The sequence below is a fragment of the Gopherus flavomarginatus genome, chromosome 1 (genome assembly GCF_025201925.1).
Source record: "Gopherus flavomarginatus isolate rGopFla2 chromosome 1, rGopFla2.mat.asm, whole genome shotgun sequence".
In the NCBI taxonomy this organism is placed as follows: Eukaryota; Metazoa; Chordata; order Testudines; family Testudinidae; genus Gopherus; species Gopherus flavomarginatus.
The window spans coordinates 226,456,873-226,474,951 of NC_066617.1; the positions used below are offsets into that span (position 1 = coordinate 226,456,873).

Genomic DNA, 18,079 nt, shown 5'->3' on the forward strand with positions numbered 1-18,079 from the left:
GCAGAATTTATTATATTATTAAAAAAAAAAAAAAAGAAAACCTAGCCATTTTGACTGCAAAGATGGAATTCAGTTCACATTGGGAATGTTAAGTTATTTAATGCAGGTTGTCCTAAGTCTGATGAGAAACAGTTCCTGGCTGTCTGTTTCTGAGATGCTTCCTATGCTGCAACAGAGGGTAAACTGATTAGAGTGGTCAGTTTTCACTGCTACTGTTCAGAGTTTTGGGTAGCAGTGGAACTGGATAAAGTTTGGGTTAATTTCATTCTGCTACAACAGGAGTATCCCACACACACCTATACCTACACGCGCACACACACACACACAAAGGAAAAGTGGATTAGCTCAGCTGAGGAGACTCCATGATCCTTTTGGAAGCTACAAGGGAGAAATAAAATAAGAGAAAAAATATATAGGGAAGGAAGTAAAGCAAGTACTGAGTGGACAGGGGAGAAAAATAAGGCTGAAAAACAGTTAGAGACACACCATGATCTAGAATAAGGGAAAAAAAAACAAACAAAGATAGGGAAGAAGGTAAAATGAAAAACAACAAGAACCCAGCAAGACACCTTTTAAATTTAATATGTTCAAAAGAGTTTTAGTTAAGTACAGTATTTAAACTAAGTCTCAGCCAGTACCCAACTGTTCTGTTCCTTTGGGGGTATTTTGTTTGTTTGTTGGTGTGTTTTGTTAGGGGATGAAGGGTTGGGCAGAGGTTTTCAGATATACAGTTCCTTTTATAGATTGCTTTCAGAAGCTCAGATGGTGTTAATGCTGCTTTTCTCACACAGCTGTAACTATGCTCATAGATGCCTTCACTCATCTGGTCAGAATATGAACCCAGGCTCCAACATCCAACTCACCTTCCATTTTTGTTGATGTAAGTTGCTAAGTAACCATGATCCTCCCAGTTATGGATTGTTTCTGTCATTCCCTGCTCTTGAAAAACAGGCTGTAGACCTTTAAGAACGGCATTGCAATCAGCTGCAAGATGAAGGGAAAATACAGTCAGTTAAGACATTCTCAGACAAAGGTTAAGTTTACTACACACACCTGCTGCTTTATTTATATTTTAAAAAGGTTCTGTAGTTCTTGGCTGTAGTCTGGCAGCTATACTCTGGACCGCCCTTGTTCCTCCACTGAGGCAGCGGCTTTTGAGTCTGCAACTGTACCCTATGGGGATGCATTGTCCCCTCCCTCCTTTATGACATCTTTCTGGTCAAGGAAGTTCCATCAGACACATGTTTTTTTTAAGATTTGGGTGATCATAGGACAAAGTAGTTTAACAGGATTCATATTACTCAACCACTTCTACGATGAAAGGAAGACTCCAGACTTGTACTATTTTAATTATGATGAGACCTAATAATAGAGAAGCTACTGTACTCGATGACCTCGCAATTTAGTATTCTCCCCAGGTTAGGACTTCTAACATTCTCTCCAATAACAATGACTGACTGGGCAAGATGAGCCAACCAATTCTACTCAAGACACAAGTCAAGCTTTTCCTGATTCCTTTTTGGAGCAATAAGATGATTTCCTCAGGTGAAGAGGGAAACTTAAAAGTTACCAAACTATTAAGATGAATGCTAGAAGTTAACACCTCTCTTGGTATTATTGATTTCTGGCTGTTCTAGCAAGACTCAAGTAGACAACAATTTGCATTATCAAGTTTATATTCCTAACTGAAGGGTTTGATACTTTTTCTTAAAAAATAAATATACAGGCCAAGGCTTCTAAAAGTGACTATTATTGGGACATCCAATCTGAGACAGTGCATAAATCAGTATTTTCTTGATAGAAAAGTGATGACCAACAGAGAGTATGTGCAGATTGAAGTCTCTGTTGGAGGGCTTCTTGACAGTCAATTAAAAAATATAACTCACTGTTGGTATTGGTGGTGGTGGTGAGAAACATTAGCACTTACTATTGCTTTGTATCCCTTAGCTACAAACTTTCACCTTAGAGTTTCCCTCTTCACCTGAGGAAAATCAATCTTAGATCTAGGTCTGTCCCCTTCTAACTATAGCAGTTATATACTGTAGTTTCCCTAAACCTATCAGCATTCCTTCTTTGATGTCAGGGTTCAGGTTTTCCCTACACAAAAATTCAAATGCATCCTGTATTATAACAGAAGAATACCAGAAATGCTGTCATACTCTGTCCCAAAGGTTTAAAGAAGCAGGTCTCTACTGATTACCTTGAGCATTATCCGCCTTCTCTACATTCTGAAGTGAAAATAAAATAATATGAAAAAATTTGGTACTCTACGGCACCTTAATCCACCCTGGTAGTTTACCAAATGAAAATCAAAAGCATCTTCTCCTTTTCTCCCCTTGATTGAGTGCTGCATCATAGCTGTGCTATAGATTGTTAAATCTCTTCCAAATAATAGCCCTTTTTGAAAATCCTGCTACTTGCAAAATTTTAAACATTTCATATTATGGCACACATTTTCTGCGGAGAGAAATCAAATTATGCGCTGATCCCTTTCTGTGGAACAGAGAGGTCTGTTCGCACAGAACTCAATAAAGGCTCAGGTCCTTAGTCATCAAACTAGAGATGTTCCAGGGTTTAGTAGACTTTCACAGGCCAACTCTAAACTGAAATGAAATTACTTAGGGCCTGTTCCCTTAGTTATTTACTTACATTAATCAGACAATCCCAAAAGATGGAGGAGCAGAATTGTCATTTCCTTATTTAAGAGGAGGACATTATAACCTGCCAACTATAATCCAGTTATTCTGCTAGAGTTCATATCCAATATACATAAACATTTGTCCAAAGTCAACCCTAGTTTGATCGCACTGAGTTTAATGCAAGTAACATCTGAGACTCATTTGCTCTGTTATCTCCAAAAAAAGAGGTAAATCTACTTTAGTAAATCAGTAATCATCCCTTTATAGATAAAACAATCAAGCTACAGCACAAAAGTCTGATGTGCATAAAATAAAGAGACTGCATCTTTTGCTTCCTCGTTATGGTATTTTAGAAGCTGCATCAGAGTGAAATGCTAAAACTAAATTGTGACTTAAGTTAGTTGACCTTGGAATTAGTTTTCCATGCTAAAATAGTGATTCTGGTAAAATTACATGGGACTCAGTGCAAAACTGGCAGAAAAGTGTCATACAACTCAGGTTTTGATGTACATTGCATTAAGCTTCAAAGCATAACCCTCTGAGACAAGTTTAAAAAAAAAAAAGATACACAGGGAAATATATTGTTTAGCTATAGTGGAATAATTATAACTATAGTTATGCCAATATAGCTACATGCAGACACTATTCCAGTGTTAAAATGACTTTATTCAACAATTACTCTGCTTAAGATGGTCAGTTTCCCCAGGCAGACATGCCCTAAAACTTAGGAACCTCTATCTTCCACCATGTACAGAGACTACTAGACTAAACTGCCAACCTGATTATTGATTGACATTATGTAAAAGCTGTACTCAGACATGTGGGCTATCATTCATATAATTTTACCAAACCAACTGAAATATTAGAGAGGAACAAAAAAATATTTCCCTTATTTTTCTCTGTCAACCAGGTCACAAGAATGATGTGATTCATCTCTCTTGCAAATGTATTAAGCTGAGAAGGCACTGCACTGCCTTTTAGATAAAGATCAAATAATATTAGCGCTAACAAAGCAAGAGTTCACATTTACCTTATCTTCTACATCTCATTCATTACACTCCCTGGGTTGCAATTTATGCTTAATTAGAATTAAGAAAAAACAAGATCTACTGAAAAGCACTGAAGAATGGGTGTGCTGACATGGCTACTAATTTTACTGATGTGTAGTGTTCACACGTGCACAAGTGTAATTGGACTCTCCTTCCAAACCTCTACAATATGCATGCAGTGTTAAGCAATGGTGTAAATTCAAACAAACACTTTACTAGGGAGATTTTATTTCTAAGTTTATTTGGCAAATTAGCTCAATTAACTATTCCCATTATGATGATAGCTGAAACATAATCAAATGCAATCTCTACCCTCCCGCCTCAAAAAAACCACAACTTTTTTTTTTGCCTTCTTTCATACTCCACATTTTCTAGGAAGTTTTAGACCCTCTCCCTGGCTCCATATCCACTAGCAATTTTTATACTTCCTGTCCAGCAGCAGTATAGATACGCCATTGGTGTAAGCACTAGCACAGACTATACTCAGGTGTTTATAGCGGTGTTATGAAGGAAGGTTTTCATGACTGGGTGTTGAACACCCTCCCCTGCTTCTGTTGTCTGCACTGCTAGTACTGGTACAGTCACTCCCTGCCAAGAAAACTGGTTCCGCATTTTTTAATTTAGACTCTACCCTTGATACTGTCTCTTGTGTTGTCCATCCCATCCCCCACACATCCTCCCTACTACTACCCCCTCCCATCAGATTCTCCCTCCCATTTTCTTTCCTTTCCTCCTTGCTTTCTCCTACAAGATCATAAGAACCAGGAAATGAAACAGGAGCATGAAAATGAAACTGATGGGTGCCTAGTTAGTTTAATTATATACACAACACTTTCCAGGCCAGCAGATTAGAGTGAAAACCACAAAGGCCTGGTCTACATTTGAAAATTAGGTAGGCATAACTACATCGCTCAGGGATGTGAAAAATCCAACCCCCCGAGAAGCATAGTTAAGACAGCCTAAGTTCGTGTAGAGAGCACAAGGTTGATGGTAGAATTCTTCTGCTGACCTATTTATCACTCTCCGGGAAGTGGATTACTTATGCCAACTGAGTAACTCCTCCTGTCAGAGTAGGCAGTGTTTACACTGAAGCTAAGTGTAGACATGCCCTAAATGAATTCCAGACCTTCACTTGGATGCTGCTGCAGCAGCTGCATCATCATAACCACTGGGTAGCCGGGAAGTATTTGGAATACTGACACCCACCACCTTGTCCCCCACCACTCCTCCATTTTAAAAATAAGTGAACTTGCCCCCCTACCCCAGTTCAGAGCGGGAGGATCAATATAGTGAGCAACCCCAGGCAAGGCAAAGTGTATCTTCTGACCATAACAACAACAAGTGAAAGAAAGCCTTTCCATTCCGCTCAAATTCTGATGCAAGTTCAGGCCACAGAAATTTCTTTACAGTTCACATGGAAATTTAACAGATTGCATTTATTTAAAATGTCAAGTACAGAATTGATAATTATCTAAGTATTTGGCATTTATGCATTGAAAGGAAAGGAGCTGCAAGGGATTAGATATCAAAGAATACAAAACAAGAATTACTGTTATGTACAATGACGTCACATCTGCATAAGTTTTACGCATCCAGTCTGTGCATAACCTTGTGCTTCTAGAAGAGGCAGTATGGAATAGCTACAGACATTCCTCTGAAGTTACAGTTGCCAAAAGGCTGCTCACTGATAAAAATCAATGAATTTAAATGCTGTCTTAAGGGCAAAATGGGGACCAAAAAAAAAAGCCATTATGATCTGCTAGTCTGACTTCTTGCACAATACAAGCCATAGAATTTCACTCTGTAATTCCAGCATTCAGCCCCATAATTTGCAGCTGAACCAGACCATCTCTTTTAGTAAGATATCCAACTTTGATTTAAAGTCTCCATGTAAAAGAGTTTCCAACAACATCCCTTGGCAATCTGTTCCAACAGTTTATTACCCTCTTGTTTATTACATCTTTTTTCCAGTTTGAGTTGTTCCAGTTTTAATTTTGAGCCGTTTGATCTTGTTATGTCTTTATCCCCTGGATTAAAAAAGCCCACTAAATTTCTGGTTTCTTCTCTCCCTGTAACTACTCCTACACCACAATCAAGTTGCTTCTTAAACTTCTCTGTAAGATAAACAGACTGAACTCCTTAAAACTCATGGCAAGGTATGAACACAATTAATGTGATGGTTCCAAAAATACAACATGAACTTCTATCTGTTTAGTTCTTGCTAGTCAGATAAAATAAATTAAATAAGACTGTGATGGGGTGCAACCACGGACAGTGAGACCACTGTGCCCCCTTAACTCATTAATTTGGGTTGTCTCTCACAATGTCTTCCTGGTAGGGGTGACCAGATGTCCCGATTTTATAGGGACAGTCCCTATTTTTGGGTCTTTTTCTAATATAGGCTCCTATTACCCCCCACTCCGTCCTAATTTTTCACATTTGCTGTCTGTTCACCCTGCTTACTGGTGACAAGCAGCAAACCCCTCCATGTGCTGTTACCAGTCAGTACAATTGTATGTGGAGCCCCACACCCAACTAGATTGCATGAATTGTCCCAGAGTCACTCATGAATCACAGAGAAAGACACCAGCCAAATCTCTTTCCCCCCAGCCCTGGCTCCCAGCCTTGAACCCTAGGGAATATACCATCCTGAACTGCTCAAGATCCTTTCTTGAGCAATGCAAGTTTATTAATTGGTTCACTACTTCATCAAAGGGAAGTGGACATACACAAGCCTTTATAACCTGAGCAGATTTACCAAGCAGTTCAGTCAAACTCACTGATAAGGACAAACATTAGAATAAGTTTATTGATTACAAAAGATGGATTTTAAGTGTTAAGTGATAGGCAAAAGTCAGTGTAGTTACCAAAGGAAAATAAAAGATAAAGACGCAGTCTAAATTCTCAACCTTGTTAGACTAGGCACTCTGGACTAAGCAGTTTTTCTCACTCCACTGGATACTGCAGGTTGGTTACAATCTTTCATATGCAGGCTCTTCCTGTTAGTCTGGGGACTAGTCTTCTCAGCTCTAGCGTTCTTGTTGCATTCAGCGTAGTTGGGAGAAGATACAGGACAAACCATGAGGCCTCTGTCCTCTATTTTACATCCTCATTCCATGTGCTCGGAGAACACAAGTCCAGGTATGTCTGATGGGCAAAGTCACCAGGCAAAATTGAGAAATTCCCCTGGTGTGGCCCTGTGCAGGTGAATCACTGAACTGTAACTCCCTTGCTGGACAACGGCTGCTGATGGTTGTTCGACACCTGCTCGGGCATTGGTTAGCTCCCTTCTTATTGTTCCTGGGGATCTAATATCTGGGCAATTCTCCAACTCACAGCATATTTTAGAAACAACCATACAACACAATCTCATAACTTCATATGTGCTAATTATATACACATTTAGATAGAACAATGGCTTTCAGCAGATCACAGCTCTTCCCATGAGTCCTTACCTGGCATGCTTTATATGAAATATCACAATTATATAAAAATTATGAATATGGGGCTTACAAAGTGCCTCCCCGATTCCCGAGGTACAGAGTGTCACAAAGACCCCACTGTTGAATACCTCTCCAGTTTTGAAGACTGCTTTGTTCCTAAATAAATCCATGGACTAAGTCACAAAGCAAAACTCATAAACCTGATGTAAGATATGACACTGAATATGCATAGTTTGAAACAGCGTACCTATGCAAATACTACTGTACAGCACACATATTTATGCCAGTGGGTGTTAGTATGTATTCACCCTCCACACAATGTGAAAATATATAAGTGGCCTGGGAAAAGAGCAATCTGAGTGCCTGACAACTTGTGACAGTTCAAGGCATTGGATGCATGAGTTTGAACTTGCAAATATATAAAACCAGCGCTCTGTAGTCCATAGTTACATGGCTTCAATAGCAGCAAGTCTGATCCTTTACTACACACTATCATTTGCTCTTACCGTATATATATCCCATGATATAACAGTATGGCCCTATGAAATTTATATCTATAGAGACACTAGCTATGTGTATTATCAACATGTGAATTTGTCAGCACATGTACAGGAACTGGGGTTGAGGGGGAAGGGTAGAGGGCCCCCCACTGCACTCTTTTGATTTAGGAAGTGGCAAATAAATCTGTGGATTATGTACGGCTGTAGAAATGGCAGAAATCAAGTGCATTAGTCATATAATTAAGAGGTACATTTTCATTTAACCGATAGCATGCAATATTGCTGGCCTCATCCCAAAGGTAATTTAGTGCTGTGGTGGGGGGAAGGAAGGGCAAATTCACCCACTTGAGCAGATTACAGGAGTGGAGCTTATAAAACTAAGAATGTATATACTCTTAGGAAGAGGTGGAAATTTGGGAGCTCAGCGACCTCCGAAGAGACTTCATCGCTAAATGTGATGGTTCTCAGAGCAGCAAAACAATTTATTCATTAACTATGTTTCTCACATTTACTTATTTTTAGAAGAGTCTTAGGCTCCCCGGTTTTCTAAAGTTTAGGGAGGCTGTTTGTTCTTGTAGTAATAGCTTTTAATTGTAGCTTTTGTTGAAGGGATGTTTTTAAGAAGAAACTGAAGAGCATAACAAACCCCATTCTAACATGAGCTTTCAAACAACTGAGCTACTTTTTGCTTCAAGTTGGTGAAAATATGTCCACTAAAAACAAATTGGCCTTGGCAACAAACACCTCCCCCAGTACTATGTTTAGAAGTATTCTGTTCTCTGTAAGAAAAACACAATAGGAAAATCCTTTGTTTTATGCACACTAGATCCATGCAGACACAGAATGCAGGAAGCACAGCTCTGTACCAAGACTATCAAGGCATTTGGGAACAGAATTTTTAATAAATTTCCATATGTGAGCAGCCACCAATATTTCAAGTTGATTTATATCTCTGAATAAGCAGAATATTCATGAATCTGGGTGGAAATAACCCACCTATTATTCAATTGTACATGGGAAAGTGGATCAACATTGGGTTTTCCTGTGCACCTGCTCATGTCTATAATATGGGAGATGAGTTCAGAGAGCTACTTTTCCTTAACAGCTGGTCACAGTAGTAGTGAAGTTCTAAAATTACGCTATCAAAATAGGAATGTAGAAACTATACAATGTACAAAGACCAAGAGCAAAAATGAATTTCTTTAATACTCATAATGCTTAGCCCACTTGGAGCTTCTAGGAGATAGTGTAATAAAAGTAAGGTGACTGCTAGAAAAAGGAAAATTTTGCATGGAGAAGACGTAAAAGGAGTTCTTTGCTTTTTATGTTTGCATGTCTTGACTTCACTGTTTTTGCTGACGTACTCCTTGGTGGACTGGGGAGGGGGGGAAAAAAGGTAAAAAACAAAACAAAATACCACACCCCACTAGGGAGTGATGTGATAAGATAGTGAAAACAAGAGCAACCCAGAAAGGAAGGAATTTTTATCTAGGCTGTTTGAAATTGAGTTTTAAAAAAAACTGATAAAGCCATTGCAGTTGGGAGAACTGCTTTCAGAAGATAACTTTTCAAACTGTGAAATCTTCTACTCCAGTCCTACCTATCCATATTGCCAACCAAGTCACCAAAAAATAAATTAATTATTTTGGGGGATGGGGAGGATTATAATTTGGGTCAGATCTTATTTAGATATCATAAGCCAAGAAGAGAGAACTTTTACTTTTTGCAGGTTAACTGCAAACTGCTATTCTACTTTGAAAAGTGACTAAAGCAGTGTTTCCCAAACTTGGGACACCACGTCCGCCAGTGGGAGCTGCGCTCAGCCGGACCTGCGGACACGGCAGGTAAACAAACCGGCCTGGCCCGCCAGGGGCTTTCCCTGCACAAGCGGCATCCCAAGTTTGGAAAACACTGGACTAAAGGCTTGTGTGAACTTGAAATGCTACAGCGGCACAGCTGCGCTGCTAGAGTGCTTCATTGTAGACACTACCTACCCCAACAAGAGGGATTCCCCTGCGAGCGTAGGTAACCCACCTCCCTGAGGCACAGTAGCTGGGTCAATGAAATAATTCTTTCATCAGCCTAGCACTGCCTATACCAGGGGTTAGGTTGGCTTAACTAAATGGCTCAGGGGCATGGATTATTTTTTTTCCCCGCACGAGTGATGTAGCTGGGTCAACCTAACTTTTTAGGGCAGACCAGGCCTATGTATAAACTGTACCTTAGCTCTGAAACTTTTGCTACCTGTGGGAATTCAGAGCAACATCAGCTTTCCTAAGGGTATGTCTTCACTACCAACATTAAAGCGCTGCCGCGGAAGTGCTTTAACTTGGCTGTGTAGTTGCAGCACCAGCGCTGGGAGAGAGCTCTCCCAGTGCTGTAAAAAAACCACCCACACAAGGGGAGTAGCTCCCAGCGTTAGTGCACTGTCTACACTGCCACTTTACAGCGCTGAAACTTGCTGTGCTCATGGGGATGCTTCACCCCTGTGCAAGCAAGTTGCAGAGCTGTAAAGTGGCATTGTAGACAAGGCCTTAGTGACTAAAGTTTTTGCTATGTTTAATTCTCACAAGCAGTGCAAACTGAATATAGTTATGAGAGGCAAGCATGATTCTATTCTTTTATGTGTACTGAAACAAAAATGCTTTGATGAGTTCCAGCTACAAGGCCAATATGATACAAACGAGTAGGCGCTACAGGACTGGGACCATTGCCATCAATTCAACCCAATGCACATGGACAAGATTCACCATAGTTATGGATCTAGTCTATTTGCATTCTATTATATTACAGATACTCAAGTAGTTGTCTTTTTTTCTTGAATCCTAGTAAGGAAGATGTTCACTTTTCTCTTTGTATTCAGACAGGAAGGGGAGTATAAGAGAAACCTTGTTTCTTTTTAAAAATGTGATTGCAAGTCACACAAATTGTCAGGAGATCTGAAGCAACTGTGTGCCTGAATTCCCTGATAATTTTTGTCAATTGAAATAACATTAAAGAAAAAAAAAGTCTCTCTCTCCCTTCCCTTCCCCTCCCTTCCAAAATATACAAATGAGTGGACAGTTGTGAAAATTCAGACACCAATACATGTAAAACAAAACAAAGCACAACTGTCTAGTTGCTACACTCTGCCTGTGCTCACATTGCAAATACCTTAAGGGTTTGTCAGATGCATGAAGTGAACTGTAAAAGGTCAGTTAAAAAATCCAATGTGATATATAAATTGATGTCCCTTTAAAGCACATTTATAGTCTCAATTCTCGGTTACAGAATTAAAAAACTGTTAATAATTACTAGTATTAGAGCAGCATCCAGAGTCCCATCGTGCTAGACACAAAAGATAGAGAACATTGCTCTAAAACATGAGCAAAATAATAACTAAAAATGTGTATGTTCACAGTGGCATTAGTTCTGTGAGACATCTCATCGCTTGAAGTTCTGCATCAACTGTGCCTGACGACTTCAGCTCTGAGAAAATTGGTAAATTGACATGGCAGGATGTATTTACTCAGTCTTTAAAAAGGACACTAAAGGACACATATTTCTGTTTGGCTTCAAAGACAAAAACTTCATTTTAAACAAGATGAATTGCAAACTTCTGCCACAAGAACAGTTATCGTGGATTAAAATGTTTCAAACCTATATGAATATGACTGTGTACTGAGAAACTGGTAGCCAGCCCCCAACACCACAGCCTATAATTAAACACAGTAAAAGCAGAATGTGAAGTCTGTTAGAAACCATAATCCCAGTATCCTGAGGAAATTCCATTCTATCTAAATCCCCCATGAAGTTTCAATTGGATTGCCCATTTTTTTCTTCCCATTCTTAACAACTGCATAAGCATTGGTTATACAGCAGTGGATCTCAAACTTTTTTTACTGGTGACCCCTTTCACATGGCAAGCCTCTGACTGCAACTCCCCTTATAAATTAAAAACACTTTTTTATATATTTAACACTAATATAAATGCTGGAGGCAAAGTGGGATTTGGGGTGGAGGTTGATGTTACCCGAAATTGGGTCAGCTAGTAAGCTTAGGGAGGACTAATGACCATCAGAGTTTGCAGAAAGCACCATGTTTGTTATATTGATAGCTAAGCTCAAAAGAAGGCTGGGGGAGGGTATCACACTCGCATACTCACGCTCCCAGGACAGGCATGGCACTGGAAATGTCAGGATCCTTCAAGGTAAGTGTCCCACAGCACAGTGATGGATGGTGCAATGAAGGTAAGTCTTCCCGAGGCAGGATGGAATGCAACAGTGGGACCCGAAGGGCCTCCACAGGAGGTACAAGCTTGTGAGTGCACTCCTGAGCACATGGCCCCTTCCCCTTTTAAGGATCTGCTCCTCATGGCCTGCACTAGAGATGACTTGGCTGCATCTGGTTGGTCACACTCCACCTCAGCCAGTGTCAATGCATTGGGTGTGTGAGTGCTGCCTAATTAGAGTCCCAGACATCTTGTCTATCTAGGAGCGCTTCTGATCTTCCAGCTGTTCAACCAGCCCATTCATCCTACAAGCATTCCAGGAGGGAGGGGTGGGGGAAAGCCACTTCACAGGTATTCAAAGAGGGAGAGGAGACAAGGGGGGGAGTGTAACAGACCTTTTGAGCATACAGGTTATACAGAGCATACAGATCACTGCTGATCCTACAACAGTTGACAGCTCACGACCCCCCATGTAATAACCTTGCGACCCCGAGGGGTCCCGACACCCAGTTTGAGAACCCCTGTTATATAGTACCATAGTTTACATGGCTCTTTACAGATGAGAAATATGGTCACTCCCCCAACAAGTTTAGAAGCTAAACTGGATAACATAGGACAGAGAAAGCCAGGGTTGCAAATAAAGGTGAGGAGACTTAGGCCTGATCTACACTAGAAAGTTAGGTCTGCATAACCTAGATCCCTCTGGGGTGTGAAAAATGCATGCCCATGAGCAGTGCAGCTATGCTAACCTAAGTCCCCACGTAGACAGTGCTAGGTCGACAGAATACCAAGTCAAAGAATCTAGTGTACTATTGGTGTTATTTAAAACATGGGAAATAGTAGTGAAGTCCCCAAATAATGTACATAAATCTAGGCATTTTGTCTACGGGAGGTGGGGGTAGGGACCTATTGTTGAGATCACTGGTACACCTCTAACAGTGGGAACACTCGCTTAGACAAGGTGCTGGTGTTTTTACTACTATGTTGCTTGGACATTTGCTGCCTAAACCTTGCTTTGAGTTGGTCTATTTGGCTACAAAATGTCTCAATTTTGGCATTAAATACTAAAAAAACCCTCTTCCTTTTGTATGGGGTGTATTTATTGGCCTCTGGACTTCTGCTCATCTGAAGTCACACCCATGTTTTTATTTGCTAAGCACTGGGAGCTCGGGAGGACACAAGGAAGACATACTCCATGGCTTGAGGAGTTTAACCATCTAAAGCCATGATCCCCAAAGGGTGCTCTGAGTGGGCATTAGAGTTCACCATCACAGTGCTCCTTGCAGGATCAGGGCTAGTGTAGACAGACAAATCAAATCAGACCCAAGAGTCACCAGCCCACGGGATGTTTTTTGTAACTGGTCATCACTAGAAAAATCTTCATTCCAATATAAAGTCTATCTATCCTACAGCCAGTTAAGGATCTAACAAAGCCAGATTTAAAATACTTTCAGAGTGGTTGAGATTTAAGCTATTTGGGAAGGGCAGGCCCTTTGTTTCAAAGTTTGAAACACAAACAAAGGTCACACTTCAGTATCTGCTTTGATTTTTAGTTGCATAAACATGCATTAGCCTCACTTGTCAGAGATGATAAATCAATCTCCAAAACAGTTGCTTGACTCACAGAGCCTAACTACATTTCCTCAATATGAGAAGCACTTTTCCTGGCTTGTGTACAGCACAAATAATATTCTTTGCTCATTGGAATTCAATGACCTGGCTCCATCCCTTTTCTATTTTTGACGACTCCTACTTAACTATTGCCCTAATGCAATTAACACACACATACAAGTTGTTTCTTATTGTGTTAAGTATTTCATGGTTTTGCTTAGTTTAGCCAAGCAACTTTTAGGTCCCTTCAGCACTGCTAGGGAGCTGGGAACATTTTAGGAAAAACTTCCAACTAATCAAAGAATGTTTTTCAATTAAGCCAGGATGAGTCCCAAAACAACCTTCCCCAGGAGGGAAAAAAGGCTTAAAGACACTAATCATGCCTGTCAGAATTTGGCATGCTAATTCCATAAAAGGCATACTTCTTGCAAGATGGCTGAAAGACAGAGAGAGAGCGCGTAGTGGCACAGTGATATACAACTTCTTTCACAGACAAGGCTCACGGAGACTTGCACCAAAACAAAAGGGTGCAAATAAAAATAGAGATTTTCCAAAAGTTTGATATTGACAGAAATAAAGAAAGAGCTGTTTTGCCACCCAACCAGCTGTAATTAGAACAGCTGATTGCTTTTTCAGCAACAGTTTGCATGTAGACCAGTTCTTTAAGTACAGCCTGGGTTGAACACACCACACCACTATGCAAAAACTACTCAACAATGGTAAATGGAAAGCTTTTCCCAGCAAGCATGAGGTCTTAGTCCAGCCATTTCTACAGAATCTAAGTTTTCATTAAAAAAAAAACAAAACGTTTATTAGTCCTTCTGGCTAAAATGATAAACTATCCAAATGTAAGCCAAAGCAATGTGTTTTCTGGGTTCGCAGATGGCTCCAGTCCCTTTTGTCATCCTTAAGTTTGCCAAGTAGCAGCAGAATGAAATTAAATGAGACTGACCAGTTTCCCTGCTGCTATTCAGAACCCTACTGACACCTGTGACATTATCAAGAATCACATCAGTTTCAAGCTACTGATCTTTGGGAAAGCAACCCAGCAGCATCACAGGCAGACACTGGATATGTCCCAGTAAAAGAGAGGCATGGGAAGAAAGAATAGCCTGGTGCAGACTTATCCCTTCACAGGGGAGGGGGGAGAAAATAATACACTAGCAGACACCCACTATCTCTCCCTTGCAACTAACAGCTCTGAGGGAGGGATTCAATAACAGAAACCCTCCATCTATTCTTTCAGCAGCAATGAGGCAATGCAAAACAGAGACAGAAAGCTGCTCTCCTCCAGCAACTAGGGAAGGATTGCGTTTCAAACACCTATTACTCAGATGCTGAGAGATGAAGCCTCAAGTGCCTCCCCCTTCTCAGAATCCAAGGTAGCAGGAGCTCTGGCCTTGTTCGAATGTTATTGATCCCCCATATACGGCCGTTGGGCTTCCCTCATCTTTCATATCTACCTTTGACTATCAGATTCAGGCCTTCTGCTAGTAGGTATCCAATAACTTTTTCAAGCACTAGTAGTTGAGTATTTAAGTCATGCCACTGTGCTGTCAACCTCTGTGTCTTGGAAAACAAAATACTGCAAGATATTATCTACTTAATTCCTTTTCCAAGATACAGTGTACCTAAGGGCAAGACCAAGGACTTATTACATAATTACTTAAAGCCAAGATGAATTGATTAACATCAGTGATGAAAGCAAAGTTTCCTGCTTGCTGATTTTAATAATGATTTAAGGCACTTCAATTTTAATCTCACGCTGCATTTTGTTTAGGGAAATAAGTATTGGTTCATTCTCATTGGCTGATATAACAATTAAAACTCACTGATATGCAATCAAGTATGAAATTTTTTTTTGTTAACTAAGAGGATGCACTATCTATACACATTTATTTAAGTAGTTATATAGTTTAAGTATACATTTATTCAGATTTTTTTATTACTGTTGGAATATGCATGTGACCCAACAACCTCTTAAAGCCAACTGAAATTGGTGTAGAGAAGGGTTACACAAATCTCAAATCTGGCGTGCTCATTCTAGCTCATCAAAGCATGTCATGTGAGGTTTCAAAAAGCCAGTATCACACTGGTCATAAATGTCATTGTGAAATGTATGTACATGTACTATGCAAGGAGTTATGTATCTGTACCAGAAAATTATGTTCTTAAAGCACATAAGGTAAAAAGTAGGTCATCAAAAGGTGACATGCCTCAGATGAGGAACAGACAGGAGGTAAGAAATGTGCATCTCTCTGTGGGAATATAAATTAAGCATTGCTAGCTAACACAATGGTTGCCAATTTACATACAAAGTCAAATGTTAACAAAGAGATGTGATTTCAACAGGAAAGGACCCGCAGGAAAAAAGCAAGCCATGGACAGTATCCTGTCTAGGAGTAAAGACAATGAAACTTTAGGGGGGTATTTCTAGAAGGCAAAGAAGATAACCTGGTATCCAGCACCTATGAAATAAACAGTCAGCATGTTTGCATTCATGAAAGTAGGGGGTCTCAGCCAACCTTGGCTGCAGACTTTGGGTGAGATAAGCATCTTTGATAGGAGGTTAACCTTTTGGTTGAATTTAGTTTCTAGAAAGCATCTAATGATTTTGTTTAAGATGAAGGCATTTCTTTCCACTATTCTTACTCACTATTACTTGAATCTTTGATAATAAACTTATTCTTGTTTTCAATATACATCTATCTAACTGTGATGTTAAGCAAAATGCCGATCCTGAGCTGAAACTAACAACCTGGCAAGTGCTGTTCCTTTGTGATTGGCAGATATGGTAACTGTGTAGAGTGTCCAGTGGATATGGGACTGGACATGGCAGAGATCGCTCCAAGGATTCGGGCATTGGCATGTGCCTATCACTACCTGTACAGAGAGAACGAGGACTGCAGAAGCCTAGAGGGTGGTGCTTGTGCAACCAGAGGCAAAAGATTTTCTGTCCAACAGAAACTGAAAGTACTTTTCCCCTCCTTAATATCCAATGCATATTTATTTAAAGAGTTAAAAGATTATACTAAATGTAGGCATTAATGTAAGCTGTCATAATTTCAAGTTTAATTTGACAGGTTTATTTTTAAAAAGAAAAATGTATTTAAATACAAAATCTGTTAACTGATTTGTATCCATTCTGCTTAAAGCAGTCATCACTTTTCAGAATGTAACATGTGAAAAGGCATCACATTCAGCATATCTACTACGTGTCTACTCAGGGTTACACTTGATTTAAAATAAAATAAGTTTTTATTGATTTCTAGTATTCTTTGTATTGCAATGCCAACACAACAAAAAGGGGAGCTGGATTCTAATCCTTTCTGTACTTTGAACAGAAAGATTGTCATTCTGTTTGTCACTCAGCTACCTTGGTATAACCCCACTGTACACAAGAGAGTTATACAGATATAAATAAGGAGGATAACATGGCCTGCTGAGTTTAGCACCAGTATCTCTCTTTCACACTGAGGCAGAGGGGTTACACTGCAACCTACAGTTTTGGATGCCTCGAGAAAACATCATGGCGTAGTCAGGAGTTGCATGCCTATATCAGCGAGCTGAGGCTCACATGCCAAACACTTGCTCAGCAGACCATAAGAGATTCAGAAGTGAGGGAGAAAAGCACAAGGTTAGAGTTTTCATTTGTTCCTGCTTATTTAGGATAAAGGAAATAAAAGAAAGAAAGCAGCAGAAGAGGCAGGTTGAGTGAAGACGTGTGCTAAAAAAAAAAAAAAAGGAAATGCTGTTGGCCAGTTTTCCATTGACAGCAGGAAGACCGGAGGGAGGAGCAAGACTCTGGTATAGCTAGGAGATGCTGTAGGCCAGAGCTCCACTTACAGCAGGAAACTGAGGCACAGCTAGAAAGTGCTAAAAGAACAGGAGTACTTGTGGCACCTTAGAGACTAACAAATTTATTGCAGCATGAGCATTCGTGAGCTACAGCTCACTTCTTCAAAACCTAGAAAGTGTTGTAGCCCAAGATCTACTAGGAGCAGTGAGTCACTAGTACAACTAGGAAATAGCTGGAACCCAGAACTCCACTAGGAGCGCGGAAGACTCTGGGTGATAAAGGGTATGGTTTCACGCCTTCAGGGGTGACAGAACTCTTTGCTGTTCAGGGTGACCCAGACAAGTGTGAAGCAGAGCCTGGGGAAGTATGGATATTAAGGAGGGGGACAGGTGCCCCTTAGTCCACAGGTTATGGGGACTTAGAATCGATGGCTACAGCCAGTGGCTAATCCTACTGCGTCAATGGCAGGGAAGAGGTTCAACATACAGAGCCCCATTGGTGGTTCACTACTCTGTATCAGCTACTCCTATCAGGCCTGACAAACTCATACTTAACTTATTGCTGTCACAGTTTCTGTCTATAAAAAATGTTGTGTGAGATTAAACGAAAGCCAGTGACAAACTGGTCATTAATATCATTGTGAAATCTATGGGGAATTATGGATACTTACTAATATTATGCTTAAAAGAGAGAGAGGTTTTATTCCAGATTGGAAGGAGGATAGCTGCCTCTAATGCAAAGTAAGCATTGTGGAACAACACAAAGGAAGTTTTATTTGCACATGAAGGCAGCAGGAAAAACAGGTCGACAGAGGGATGTGAAACCAGC

General features: G+C 40.2%; 1 protein-coding gene across 1 annotated transcript in view; it reads right to left on the reverse strand.

Moving 5' to 3' along the window:
- The window catches only part of SMS (spermine synthase), a 77,182-nt gene that overhangs the window by 46,367 nt on the left and 12,736 nt on the right, over positions 1-18,079 (reverse strand). The window contains exon 2 of the mRNA XM_050936683.1: positions 864-984. Within this exon, the coding sequence (XP_050792640.1) occupies positions 864-984 (121 nt within the window). The remainder of the gene's footprint in view (positions 1-863; positions 985-18,079) is intronic.